Consider the following 15,000-nt stretch of genomic DNA (forward strand, 5'->3'; position numbering starts at 1 on the left):
ATGGGAACGTAGATCGACCGGTAAATTGAAAGCTTTGCCTTCCGGCTCAGCTCCTTCTTCACCACAACGGATCGGTACAACGTCCGCATTACTGAAGACGCCGCACCGATCCGCCTGTCGATCTCACAATCCACTCTTCCCCCACTCGTGAACAAGACTCCTAGGTACTTGAACTCCTCCACTTGGGGCAGGGTCTCCTCCCCAACCCGGAGATGGCACTCCACCCTTTTTCGGGAGAGAACCATGGACTCGGATTTGGAGGTGCTGATTCTCATTCCGGCCGCTTCACACTCGGCTGCGAACCGATCCAGTGAGAGCTGAAGATCCTGGCCAGATGAAGCCAACAGGACCACATCGTCTGCAAAAAGCAGAGACCTAATCCCGCGGCCACCAAACCGGAACCCCTCAATGCCTTGACTGCGCCTAGAAATTCTGTCCATGAAAGTTATGAACAGAATCGGTGACAAAGGGCAACCTTGGCGGAGTCCAACCCTCACTGGAAACGTGTCCGACTTACTGCCAGCAATGCGGACCAAGCTCTGACACTGATCGTACAGGGATCGGACTGCCATAATAAGACAGTCCGATACCCCATACTCTCTGAGCACTCCCCACAGAACTTCCCGAGGGACATGGTCGAAGGCCTTCTCCAAGTCCACAAAGCACATGTAGACTGGTTGGGCAAACTCCCATGCACCCTCAAGAACCCTGCCGAGAGTATAGAGCTGGTCCACAGTTCCACGACCAGGACGAAAACCACACTGTTCCTCCTGAATCCAAGGTTCGACTATCCGGCGTAGTCTCCTCTCCAGTACACCTGAATAAACCTTACCGGGAAGGCTGAGGAGTGTGATCCCACGATAGTTGGAACACACCCTCCGGTCCCCCTTCTTAAAGAGAGGGACCACCACCCCGGTTTGCCAATCCAGAGGTACCGCCCCCGATGTCCACGCGATGCTGCAGAGTCTTGCCAACCAAGACAGCCCCACAGCATCCAGAGCCTTAAGGAACTCCGGGCGGATCTCATCCACCCCTGGGGCCTTGCCACCGAGGAGCTTTTTAACTACCTCAGCAACCTCAGCCCCAGAAATAGGTGAGTCCACCACAGATTCCCCAGGCACTGCTTCCTCATAGGAAGACGTGTTGGTGGGATTGAGGAGGTCTTCGAAGTATTCCCTCCACCTATCCACAACATCCGCAGTTGAGGTCAGCAGAACACCATCCGCACCATACACGGTGTTGACAGTGCACTGCTTCCCCTTCCTGAGGCGGCGGATGGTGGTCCAGAATCGCTTCGAAGCCATCCGGAAGTCATTTTCCATGGCTTCCCCAAACTCTTCCCATGTCCGAGTTTTTGCCTCTGTGACCGCCGAAGCTGCACACCGCTTGGCCTGTCGGTACCTGTCCACTGCCTCTGGAGTCCTATGAGCCAAAAGAACCCGGTAGGACTCCTTCTTCAGCTTGACGGCATCCCTCACCGCTGGTGTCCACCAGCGGGTTCTAGGATTACCGCCGCGACAAGCACCAACTACCTTGCGGCCACAGCTCCGATCAGCCGCCTCGACAATAGAGGTGCGGAACATGGTCCACTCGGACTCAATGTCCAGCACCTCCCTCGTGACATGTTCAAAGTTCCTCCGGAGGTGGGAATTGAAACTTTCTCTGACAGGAGACTCTGCCAGACGTTCCCAGCAAACCCTCACAATGCGTTTGGGCCTGCCAGGTCTGTCCGGCATCCTCCCCCACCATCGCAGCCAACTCATCACCAGGTGGTGATCGGTAGAAAGCTCCGCCCCTCTCTTTACCCGAGTGTCCAAAACATGAGGCCGCAAATCCGATGACACAACTACAAAGTCGATCATGGAACTGCGGCCTAGGGTGTCCTGGTGCCAAGTGCACATATGGACACCCTTATGTTTGAACATGGTGTTTGTTATGGACAAACTGTGACGAGCACAGAAGTCCAATAACAAAACACCACTCGGGTTCAGATCCGGGCGACCATTCTTCCCAATCACGCCTCTCCAGATTTCACTGTCGTTACCAACATGAGCGTTGAAGTCCCCCAGCAGAACAAGGGAATCACCCGGGGGAGCGCTTTCCAGTACTCCCTCGAGTGTTCCCAAAAAGGGTGGGTACTCTGAACTGTTGTTTGGTGCGTAAGCCCAAACAACAGTCAGGACCCGTCCCCCCCACCCGAAGGCGGAGGGAGGCTACCCTTTCGTCCACTGGGTTGAACTCCAACGTGCAGGCTTTAAGCCGGGGGGCAACCAGAATTGCCACCCCAGCCCGTCGCCTCGCACTGCCGGCCACACCAGAGTGAAAGAGAGTACAGCCCCTTTCAAGAGAAGTGGTTCCAGAGCCATTGCTGTGCGTCGAAGTGAGTCCGACTACATCCAGCCGGAATTTCTCTACTTCGCGCACTAGCTCAGGCTCCTTTCCCCCCCAGTGAGGTGACGTTCCACGTCCCAAGAGCGAGCTTATGTAGCCGAGGATCGGACCGCAAAGTGCCCTGCCTTCGGCTGCCGCCCAGCTCACATTGCACCCGACCTCTATGGCCCCTGCTATGGGTGGTGAGCCCATTGGAGGGGGGACCCACGTTGCCTCTTCGGGCTGTGCCCGACCGGGGCCCATGGGTACAGGCCCGGCCACCAGGCGCTCGCCATCGTGCCCCACCTCCGGGCCTGGCTCCAGAGGGGGACCCCGGTGACCCGCGTCCGGGCGAGGGAAATCTGGGTCCTTTGTTTTTACTTTTCATAGAGGTTTTCGAGCTGCTCTTTGTCTGGTCCCTCACCTAGGACCAGTTTGCCTTGGGAGACCCTACCAGGGGGCTTAAAGCCCCCAGACAACATAGCTCCTAGGATCATTGGGACACGCAAACTCCTCTACCACGGTAAGGTGGCAGCTCAGAGATATAATATAATATAATATAATATAATATAATATAATATAATATAATATATATATAATAATATATTATATATATATATCATAATATCAGTATACTATACTGAAGGCATTCAAAACTATGAACAAAAAAAGGTGAAATAACTGAAAGCATGTTTTATAGTCTAGTTAGTTCAAAATAGCCACCTTTTGCTCTGATTACTGCTTTGCGCACTTTTGGCATTCTCTCGACGTTTTCAGTTATTTCACTTTTTTTTTGTTAAGTACTTAACTCCACATGTGTTCATTTATAGTTTTGATGCCTTCAATGACAATCTACTATGTAAATAGTCATGAAAATAAAGAAAATGCATTGAATGAGGAGAAGGTGTGTCCAAACTTATTATATGTACTGTTCCACCTATTGTACACCCAATACTGACACACATTTAATCTGCTGTAAAATATTCTTTTTTCCAAGGTATCTGTCCTCCTTCCATTAATGGAGAATAAAAAGTTAATGATTCCAGGACGGGAGGACAGCATTAACATATCCCCTGGATTTCAGTTCTTTGCAACAAGAAGGTATGAATGCCATTAAACAAACATAAATCTCCTGTTTATCCATCTGTAACTATTACATTTATACAGTATACTACAATATGCATATTTGTAATACCTGCAGGCTTTTTCTATCATGTGTGTCATCTCTTGAAATATACAATGACTCTAAGATTTTATGTGTCAGTTATGGAAAAGATTTGTGTTCTGTGCAAAGTAAGTGTGCTCTGAACTGCAGTTTTTTTAGGGGACAATACAATTTCAGCACATTTGGAGCCTAATGTGCGGGCCATTTACAGTTTGATCATGAATGAGAACCTCTGAGCCTCAGCCATAACACTGAAGTGGTTCTTTCAACATGACAATGACCCAAAACATGCGGCCAAGACAACAAATGACACACTTTAAGGACCTATTGTGGTCTAGCCGGTTTCCTTACTTTAATACCATGGAACAAATCTGGAGGTAGTTTATGTTCTGTCTTACCATAATGGCAACGGGTCCTATTTTTATAGTCTTTGCTATGACTCACAACCTATCGATCTGAGGGCGGACACTCTAACCCCAGGGGTGTCAAACTCAAATACAGAGTGGGCCAAAATTTTAAACTGAACAAAGCCGCGGGCCAAGGCTGAACAAATTAACCTTTTAATAGGGACCCAAACAAGTTTTGCAATGAATATTGAACAAGCAAGGCTTAAATAGGGCAGCACGGTGGGACAGGGGTTAGTGCATCTGCCTCACAATACGAAGGTCCTGAGTAAACCTGGGTTCAATTCCGGGCTCGGGATCTTTCTGTGTGGAGTTTGCATGTTCTCCCCGTGACTGCTTGGGTTCCCTCCGGGTACCCGGGCTTCCTCCCATGCAACAGGCAGAGCTTAAATAACGTAATAGTGCAAAATCAACTTTCAAAAACAAACAAAAAAACATCAGTGGTATATTAAATAAAATTTTATTTAAAAAAATGAATGCCTCTTTTCTATTTGCAGCTTTCTGAGGTAAATATCAACAATAACTTTTTCCACAGGCTAATAAATTCAAAAATAAAATAAAAATGAGGTGGGCGGGGTTTGGTGGTAGCGAGGGGTTTATATTGTAGTGTTGCGGTAGAGTTAGTGCTGCAAGGGGTTCTGGGTATTTGTTCTGTTGTGTTACGGTGCGGGTGTTCTCCCTAAATGTGTTTTGTCATTCTTGTTTGGTGTGGGTTCACAGTGTGGCGCATATTTGTAACAATGTTAAAGTTGTTTATACGGCCACCCTCAGTGTGACCTGTATGGCTGTTGACCAAGTATGTGTGTGTGAGAGCCGCATATATTATGTGACTTGGCCAGCACGCTGTTTATATGGAGGAAAAGAGGACGTGACAGCATGTTGTAGAGGACGCTAAAGGCAGTGCCTTTAAGGCACGCTCCCAATATTGTTGTCCGGGTGGAAATCGGGAGAATGGTTGCCCAGGGAGATTTTCGGGAAGGGAACTAAGGGCGGTATAGCTCGGTTGGTAGAGTGGCCGTGCCAGCAACTTGAGGGTTGCAGGTTCGATCCCCGCTTCCGCCATCCTAGTTATTGCCGCTGTGTCCTTGGGCAAGACACTTTACCCACCTGCTCCCAGTGCAGCCCACACTGGTTTAAATGTAACTTAGATATTGGGTTTCACGATGTAAAGCGCTTTGAGTCACTAGAGAAAACCGCTATATAAATATAATTCACTTCACTTCACTAAACTTCGGGAGTCTCCCGGGAAAATCAGAAGGGTTGGCAAGTATGAGTATTAGCGGTGAATGTGGTGCTACCGGCGGGCCAGCTGTTATGTTAATTGGATATTTCCTCAAGGGCCAAATGAAATTAAACGGCGGGCCAGAGTTTGACACCCATGCTCTAACCACTAGGCTACTGAGTAGGTGAGTAGGCTTCTGAATGACTGGCCCACTGCACTTTTCATCCAGCCATCCTTTTTATCCATCCATCCATTTTCTGTAATGCTTATTTTCATTATAGTTGCAAGTAAGCTGGAGCCTATCTCAGCTGATGTCGGGTGAGTGGTGGGGTCCACCCTAGACTGGTTGCCAGGCAATCGTAGGGCACATATAGAAAAAACAACCATTCACACCTACTGACAATTTAAAGCACGGTTGTCAAACATACGGGCCGCGGTTTTAATCTGGCCACCAAAATGAGTTTGCTAAGAATAAAAATGAACTGCAATTTTTCAATGAAAGAAACTGGTATATGTCACAATAGCAATTCCAATGTTACCCACATCACAAATGACACTCTTTAAAAATGACGTGTCATCTGACTTCAAGCGCCCTCTGGATTGGTTCCCGCTACTCCAGTCAGCACAGGTGCAATCAATCAGCTGCTCCTGTTGTTGCTGGCAGCAGATGGCGGCAGACTGATGCAGTATCAATACACCGTACTTTTCGGACTATAAGTCGCAGTTTTTTTCATAGTTTGGCCAGGGGTGCGACTTATACTCAGGAGCGACTTATGTGTAAATTATTAACACATTACTGTAAAATATCAAATAATATTATTTAGCTCATTCACGTAAGAGACTCGACGTATAAGATTTCATGGGATTTATCGATTAGGAGTGACAGATTGTTTGGTAAACGTATAGCATGTTCTATATGTTATAGTTTTTTGAAAGACTCTTACCATAATATGTTACGTTAACATACCAGGCACCTTCTCAGTTGGTTATTTATGCGTCATATAACGTACACTTATTCAGCCTGTTGTTCAATATTCTTTACTTGTTTTAAATTGCCTTTCAAATGTCTATTCTTGGTGTTGGGTTTTATCAAATACATTTCCCCAAAAAATGTGACTTGTACTCCAGTGCGACTTATATATGTTTTTTTCCTTCCTTATTATGCAATTTCGACAGGTGCGACTTATACTCCTTTTTTTTTGTAAATTGTCCACGAAACAGATAAAATAACGAAATGGTAATATGCAAAGACTTATGTTAACATGACCATCATCTTTGTAATTATAATTCCGTCTGGGGCTCAACATTTTCTTGACGGCACATTGCAAAATGTCAGTGATCAAAAACAAGAAGAAAAAAAAAAAATACAAAAATGAGGGTTTTTTTATTTTAACTAAGCAAATTTATCTGCCAATTGAACAATAAAATTTGGCTTGTCAAGACTTTCCAAAACAATTCAAATTAGCTAACCTCAATGAACCCAAAAATACCTCAAAATAAGTATATTCTCACTAATAACTGTACTACTACATGAGTTAGTATTTTCTGTTGTTTCATTGAAAATAAAACAGCAAAGTCCATTTCATTTGGCTGTCATCTGTTTTAATATGAGACACAATTGTGTAAAAGTCGAGAGTTTTTTTATTTACATGCTTGAAATGAGAAATTATTACTTTAATAAAGTAGTTTTATACTCTTGAGTGTTGATGACACAGCTTTGCAACAGTTGATATTCTAGTTTCAAGCATGTTGTACTCAATATAGGTCATAAAATCTCAGCAACAAGCTGCAATATCTTACTGAGATAATTTATGACCAAAACCCTTAAAACAAGTAACATAAAATCTGCTTAGTGAGAAGAATGATCTTATCAGACAGAAAATAAGCAAATATCACATTTATTTGAGATATTTAATCTTACTTAGATTTCAGTTTTTGCAGTGTACGATGTGCAACATAAACTCCATTGTAATAATGTGTGTTATTACATTTGTTTGTTCGATTTTATTTTATGCTTAAATTTGCCATTTTCACAATGATTAAGTTTGAAGTTATGTTACCTTTTAATTTGGTTATTATGGTGTCATTTTGATCATTGTTTTGATTATATCATAATTGTAATATTTGAATGATAAACAAATGTGTTGTGGCAGTTGTGGATGTAACCAATGTGGCTCGGTTACATCCACAACTGCCACAACACATTTGTGGCAGTTGTGCCGCATATATTATGAGACTGGGCCGGCACGCTGTTTGTATGTAGGAAAAGCGGACGTGACGACAGGTTGTAGAGGACGCTAAAGGCAGTGCCTTAAGGTACGCCCCCAATATCGTTGTCCGGGTTGAATTCGGGAGAATGGTTGCCCCGGGAGATTTTCGGGAGGGGCACTGAAATTCGGGTAAACTAGGAGGGTTGGCAAGTATGACAATTTGCAAATATGCTTGTAGTCGCATATCCATATTTATTTGTATTACTTAGTTTTTGGTAACACATAAATTATAGTTTGATATCATATTGTCTTTGGTTTTGGATAACAAAACTAACTTATTGTTTGTGTATTAAAGGATGAACTACAGTGATGGTGGCTGGCACAAACCACCACACTCCAATGCAGCGTTACTTGATAAGTACTGGACAAAGCTGCAGATTGGTAACATGACTAGAGAAGAGCTGAAAATGGTAAGTACATGGATGCAGAATGTTTTGAATGTTGTACTTGTTGTATCTACCCTATGCATGTAGACAACTGTAATGTTGCTGATGGCATTAGATTTAGACATATTTGGTTCACCTGTGCAAACAGAGTTTGGAGTTAGGGAATATTTTGGAGTCGATTGGTATTTATTATGAAAGTTGACCATTATCATTTACATAGAGAAGAACAATTGCATTAAAATCATTTTACGACTTGTGTCTGCTGAGTATGTGCTTATGTGCTTGTGTGCTCTTGCACGTGTCTTTGTGTTGTTCAGATCTTAGATTAAATAGCTAAATCCTCCCAGTTTATTTTGTTCTAATGTGTTTGCATCTCATCGAAACCACATAAGATATAATATACCATGCGCTAAACAGCGCGTGCAAACAATAAAATTGCATGCACTATAAGTAGCCATGTTGCGTGGGAACTTCTAACACAGCAATATGGTGCAGATTTCCCTATTTGAATGGGGATTTTGCATGCATATAAAGTTTTTACTACAGGGAAACTTGATAATTTTCTGCACATTAGTGTTATGCTCAAATGTAGTGTCCTGGTGCAATGTGTTGAACCAGGACACATTTATATTCTGTAACACCTTTTCTGAATCGTAATCTTGACAAGAAAAAAAATATGCATACTGACACCGAATGCTGTTCGTGCATTTGGAATGACTCAAACGCAAGACACCAAATTTTATTCATTTTAGTCATCCAGCAGCTAATAAATTATAAAAAGAAATTGCTGAATAGATCTGTCCAATATCTTTTACTTCTATCAGTCTAATTCAAAGGTGTTGCTACACACAAAGAATGTGGAATAAAACGCAAAATAGAGCTCCCAAAACTGTGATGAGAGTAGAGTTGTCCGATAATGGCTTTTTTGCCGATATCTGATATTCCGATATTGTCCAACTCTTAATTACTGATTTTGATATCAACCGATACCGATATATACAGTCGTGGAATTAACACATTTATTATGCCAAATTTTGTTGTGATGCCCCACTGGATGCATTAAACAATGTAACAAGGTTTTCCAAAATAAATCGACTCAAGTTATGGAAAAAAATGCCAACAAGGCACTGCCATATTTATTATTGAAGTCACAAAGTGCATTCATTTTTTTAACATGCCTCAAAACAGCAGCTGGGAATTTGGGACATGCTCTCCCTGAGAGGGCATGAGGAGGTTGAGGTGGGGTGGGGCTTTGGGTTAGCAGGGGGTGTATATTGTAGCGTCCCGGAAGAGTTAGTGCTGCAAGGGTTTCCGGGTATTTGTTCTGTTGTGTTTATGTTGTGTTACAGTGCGGATGTTCTCCCGAAATGTGTTTGTCATTCTTGTTTGGTGTGGGTTCACAGTGTGGCGCATATTTGTAACAGTGTTAAAGTTGTTTATACGGCCAGTGTGACCTGTATGGCTGTTGACCAAGTATGCCTTGCATTCACTTGTGTGTGTGAAAAGCCGTAGATATTATGTGACTGGGCCGGCACGCCAAGGCAGTGCCTTTAAGGTTTATTGCCGCTCTGTACCTCTCCCTACGTCCGTGTACACAGCAGCGTTTTTTAAAAGTCATACATTTAACTGTCTGAAACCGATAACGATAATTTTGAAACCGATACCGATAATTTCCGATTTTACATTTTAAAGCATTTATCGGCCGATAATATCGGTAGTCCGATAGTATCGGACATCCCTAGATGAGAGTTTATAAATCACATTGCGCATGCTGTTTAATATATTTGCACCTTCTCCCAGTATTGTGGGCGTTTTGGCGATTAGCATATATTCTGCATATTAATGAAGACAGAGACACAATGAATTTCCCCCCTATTATACTGCTTTCTTAACCGACGCAATCCATTTTGCACACATTTAGTCGATTAGCTTTGCGTTTTATATCAAATGTGCATGGGTTTGGGTATACGCATACCTTAAGTAAATCAGGCATTATGTGTGTATTTGCAAAGATAAAACATAGGCTGTATTGATTGTATTATTAAAGTTAAAGTACCAATGATTGTCACACACACTCTTGGTGTGGCGAAATTATTCTCTGCATTTGACCCACCACCCTTGATCACCCCTGGGAGGTGAGGGGAGCAGTGGGCAGCAGCGGTGGCCACGCCCGGGAATTATTTTGGTGATTTAACCCCCCAATTCCAACCCTTGATGCTGTGCTCCAAGCAGGGAGGTAATGAGTCCCATTTTTATAGTCTTTGGTATGACTCGGCCGGGGTTTGAACTCACAACCTACCAATCTCAGGGCGGATACTCTAACCACTAGGCCACTGAGTAGGTTTATGTTCTTGAACCGCACAAAATGAACACAAGACTCGCCATGCATTGCACTCAGCTTCACCGTGTCATTGTCATATCGACATATCGCATAGGACAACAAATTAGTAGTAATTACCTTTTGTACATTTTTTGTTGGTTACAAAACTTCTGCATGAATGATCCCTTATTTGACAATCTTTCTGTGTGTAGGTGGTAATCAACAAGTATCCAACACTGACAATGGTGTCAGATCGTCTCTTGGATATTTACTGCCTCCTGACAGGCGAGAGACATTTAGACCCGTTGTTACATCAAAACTCCCGAGAAAGCCTTCAATGCAAGTCTGAGGAGAGACCCACAAAGCTGGAAGGCAGAGCACTGTCTCTAAGGTGAGGACTAGTCCACGATGAAGCTTGTTATTTTCATTTTGGGCTTAACAGTAGTCACAAATTGCTTATAGGTTGTTTTCACCTGATGTCACATCTGGCTCATTAAATATGCAAGGTTCGTAGTGGTGGTCAAGCATTCTGAGCTGCAATTTGCCAATCAATCAATCAAAGTTTACTTGTATAGCCCTTAATCACAAATGTCTCAAAGGGCTGCATAAGCCACAACGACATCCTCGGCTCAGATCACACGTCAGGGCAAGAAAAAAACACAACCCAGTGGGAACGAGCAACCTTGGAAGGGACCGCAGATGTGGAGGAAAGTGATAAATTAATAATATTTAACACTGATGGTCCTAATATTTCAAACAGATTCTTGGTAAGTTTCCCAGGAAGTGGGTAAAGTAAACATGTTTGTTTTGTCCCATTTACAAGTCGCAGGAGTTTCTCTGGTAGTTCTTCACAAAGAGAGAGATTACGTTGGAGGGCAATAACCGATGTACATACATTCGCATCTGTGTTAATAGAACCCAGTTAGCGTTGGGACGCGTTATCTTTAATCTCCTTTCTAATTTTCTTATTAAAGAAATTCATAAAGTCATCAGCTGGGTGGGTGGAGCGACTGGGGGAGTCCCTTGTTGGGTTAGCGAGTCTACTGTACTGAAATTTTTTTTAGGATGGTTAGCAGTGGTTATTAGTAGTAGTGTGTTGACTATTACTCAAAACTCCAAATTTTATAAGGTATTGATTGGGAGTACCAGAACTTTAGAGGTGGTGACAAAGACTAGGTTTATCGTATTACCGTTGCAATGCGTGTGTTCATTTATTATTTGTGTAAGACCACACCTATCGATTATATTCTGGAGCACCACGCACAGAGGGTCTAACAGGGTATTCATATGGATATTATAATCCCCATTATAATTATATTATCTGCATGTGTCACTAGATCAGCGACAAACTCTGAAAATTCACTGATAAAGTCCAAAAATGGCCCATGGTGGCAATAGATAGCAACCAGATAGAGAGGTATCGGTGTGACAGACAGAGTAAGCACCTCAAATGATTTATAGTTATTATTTAGGTTTGTGGTAAATTTTAGTTTTTCATTGGATATTAGTGCGATCCCTCCACCCCTTTTAAGTGGAGGGGCAAGATGTACACTCGTATAGGTAAAAGGAGATGCCTCGTTAAGCGTGTAAAGTTAATCTGGTTTTAGCCAGTTTTCGCTGATACCAATGACGTTAAGATTGATGTCTCTAATGACGTTTTGGGAGACAATGATTTGATGTTTAAAAAGCAAATTTGATTAGTTTTGAGAAATTTTTCTTTAAAGAAAAATGCCCTATGCTTGCATTGTTTTAGGCCAGTGGTTCTCAACTTTTTTTCAGTGATATACCCCTGTGAACATTTTTTTGATTCAAGTACCCCCTAATCAAGAGCAAAGCATTTTTGGTTGAAAAAAAGAGATAAAGAAGTGAAATACAGCACTATTTAATCAGTTTCTGATTCATTAAATTGTATAACAGTGCAAAATATTGCTCATTTGTAGTGGTCTTTCTTGAATTATTTGGAAAAAAAGATATAAAAATAACGAAAAACTTATTGAAAAATAAAAAAGTTATTCAATTATAAATAAAGATTTCTACACATAGAAGTCATCATCAACTTAAAGTGCCCTCTTTGGGGATTGTAATAGAGATCCACCTGGATTCATGAACTTAATTCCAAACATTTCTTCACAAAAAAAGAAATCTTTAACATCAATATTTATGGAACATGCCCACAAAAAATCTAGCTGTCAACACTGAATATTGCATTGTTGCATTTTTTTTCATAGTTTTTGAACTTACATTCATATTTTGTTTAAGTATTATTCAATAAATATATTTATAAAGGATTTTTGAATTGTTGCTATTTTTAGAATATTTAAAAAAAATCTCACATACCCCTTGGCATACCTTCAAGTACCCCCAGGGGTATGCGTACCCCCATTGGAGAACCACTGTTTTAGGCTGTTGAAACTGTTGAAATCATGAATAGTATAAACATTTTTTGAGAGTTACTTGAGAGGTAATCAAGAAGCGTGGAAAACAGCGACAACGAGAAAAGCATAGGTTGGCAATGATCACTTCCCCTTCAAGTATTATCTTGATGTTTTTGTTTTACGTAAACAACCAACTCGGCGAGTCAGCAAAACCTAGAAAAGTTAAATTTTTTACCAAGGCAGCAATCATAAATAAAGCTTTCAGCTCATACACAATGTTAAGATCTATAGTTATATTTTGATAAAAACGGGGGAAAACATGCATATTCATAACAACGCGTGCAACAGCAACAATGTTCATGGCTGAAACAGTTACAGTCAGCTCTGATCACTTCTTCGTCTTCTTTCACACCTAGCCAGGTGTTCAGTTATTATCTTAATGAGTGGTTAAATTATTGAGAATGTTAAAAACAGTCAATTAAGTCTATGGAGGGTTACTCACAGTTTATATGCAAGGAGGCGTCCTTGCAAAACACCAAGTAAAATCTTGAAATGCAACTTTACCCGAGCAAAAACAATTCATGTTTTACGCGGGAGAGTCTGGATACCAATTCCGTTGACCCAGTCACTCACACTTTTTCATCTGTTTTGCAATGTAGGATGTCTGGAGCACCAGATAGTTAGACATCTCTGGGAAGGGGACCATTGGATAATACTTGAGATCACTCAACAATTTTTTTGGTTTTTTTTGACAAAGTATAGGGATCGGTACTTTTGCAAAGTTATTTTTTTTTTGCTTGTATCTGCTTTTAGCGGTTAGATTTCGGCCCCTTCCATACTCAGTTTGCGCACTGCAAAAAGTCAGTGTTCAAAAACAAGAAAAAAAAAATACAAATATTAGGGGTATTTTATAGGAACTAAGCAAAATTATCTGCCAATAGAACAAGAACATTTGGCTTGTCAAGTCTTTCCAAAATAAGTAAAATTAGCTAACTTCAATGAACCAAAAAATACCTTAAAATAAGTATATTCTCACTAATAAGTTCTCTTTTCTTGGTAGAGAAAAAAATATGAGACCTTTTTGCTCAATATGTTGAAAAATATTCTTAAATTAAGTAAATGCTACTGCCATTATCTTGACATAATGATATGCTCTCGGCATTACAGTTCTTGAAACCAGCAAACTTATACTAAAAATTAATTTATTGTTCTTGATGGAAAGGCAACAAGACAACCGCTTGTTACTCTCGGGGTCTCCTAGCCGCTCAGGCAAATCATATGGTCTAAAAATGCATTTTTCCATCGATAACATGACGTCATCGCGCCAAGTGCGTGCTCTTTCAGTCTATTAGTGCGCATATATACAGCCCGGCCCCTGGCCCAAACATTTTTAATTGTAATTTTGAAGAATTCATCTAAATGTGCATGAACTATTTCTGTTCAAAATAGTTAGAAATGTCACATGTTAAATGTTAAAATATTAACTGTCAGTTTACTGTACTCAGCCAACTGTACTACTATATGAGTACATCTTTTCTACTGTTTTATTGAAAACAAATGAAACAGTCATCTGTTTTAAATATGAGACAAAATTGAGCAAAGTCATGATTTTTTAAATGCTTGAAATAGGAAATTATTACTTTAAAAAGGTTATTTTATACTTGGGACTTTTGATGACACAGCTTTGCAACAGTTGATATTCTAGTTTCAAGCATTTTTTACTCAAAAAAGGTCATAAAATCTCAGCTACAAGCTGCAATATCTTACTGATATATTTTAGGACCAAAACCCTTAAAACAAGTAAAACACTAACATAAAATCTGCTTAGTAAAAATAATTATCTTATCAGACAGAAAATAAGCAAATATCACCCTTATTTGGGATATTTAATCTTACTTAGATTTCAGTTCTTGCAGTGTGTTTGCTGCACGGAAGCCATCGAGGTTTGATTTTTGTTCACTGGAAGTATACGAGTCAGAAAAAGTCCCGTGACTGAATACAACCTATAAAGCGATTCGCATTCCTCCCAGTGTAAATATAGGGGAGCAGTCTCATTACGCTGCCTCTGATTGGACAAGTTTGTCTCATGCAAGACAGCATTTTTGCTGATATTTTTTTTTGTGTGTGTTTTTATTCATCCAGGGATTTACTGAAATGGTGTGAGAGGATCAGTGTCGATTTTGACAGCACGTCTCCAACCACAGCGCAGCATGTGTTCCAAGAGGCAAGCAAGTTTTGTGTTTGACTTTGCAATGAGTGAAATTTCTACCCAGGGTAGTTTACATGAATCTACAAAAAGTGAATGGAGGCACCTGGTCTTGCTGTTAGTTACACCTTCAATTTAAAAGGATTCTTCAGTTCAAAATGTTTTTATGTGCCGTTCCCACATACGTCTCATGACACTGTACACACTGTAACGTTTCAGTTTCATTTTGCTGCCTGTTTGACAAAATAAATACATCAACACATCCAGTCACAAAAGCTTCAC

At 41.2% G+C, this 15,000-nt stretch overlaps 1 protein-coding gene across 3 annotated transcripts in view; it reads left to right on the plus strand.

The window, feature by feature from the left end:
- mdn1 (midasin AAA ATPase 1) overlaps positions 1–15,000 on the plus strand; it is a 279,890-nt gene that overhangs the window by 19,051 nt on the left and 245,839 nt on the right. For all 3 annotated transcript variants that reach the window (XM_061900349.1, XM_061900350.1, XM_061900351.1), the window contains exons 8-11: positions 3,368–3,471; positions 7,727–7,841; positions 10,350–10,528; positions 14,655–14,736. In XM_061900349.1, coding sequence (XP_061756333.1) covers positions 3,368–3,471; positions 7,727–7,841; positions 10,350–10,528; positions 14,655–14,736 — 480 coding nt within the window. The remainder of the gene's footprint in view (positions 1–3,367; positions 3,472–7,726; positions 7,842–10,349; positions 10,529–14,654; positions 14,737–15,000) is intronic.

Source organism: Nerophis ophidion, linkage group LG05 (genome assembly GCF_033978795.1).
Source record: "Nerophis ophidion isolate RoL-2023_Sa linkage group LG05, RoL_Noph_v1.0, whole genome shotgun sequence".
Lineage (NCBI taxonomy): Eukaryota > Metazoa > Chordata > Actinopteri > Syngnathiformes > Syngnathidae > Nerophis > Nerophis ophidion.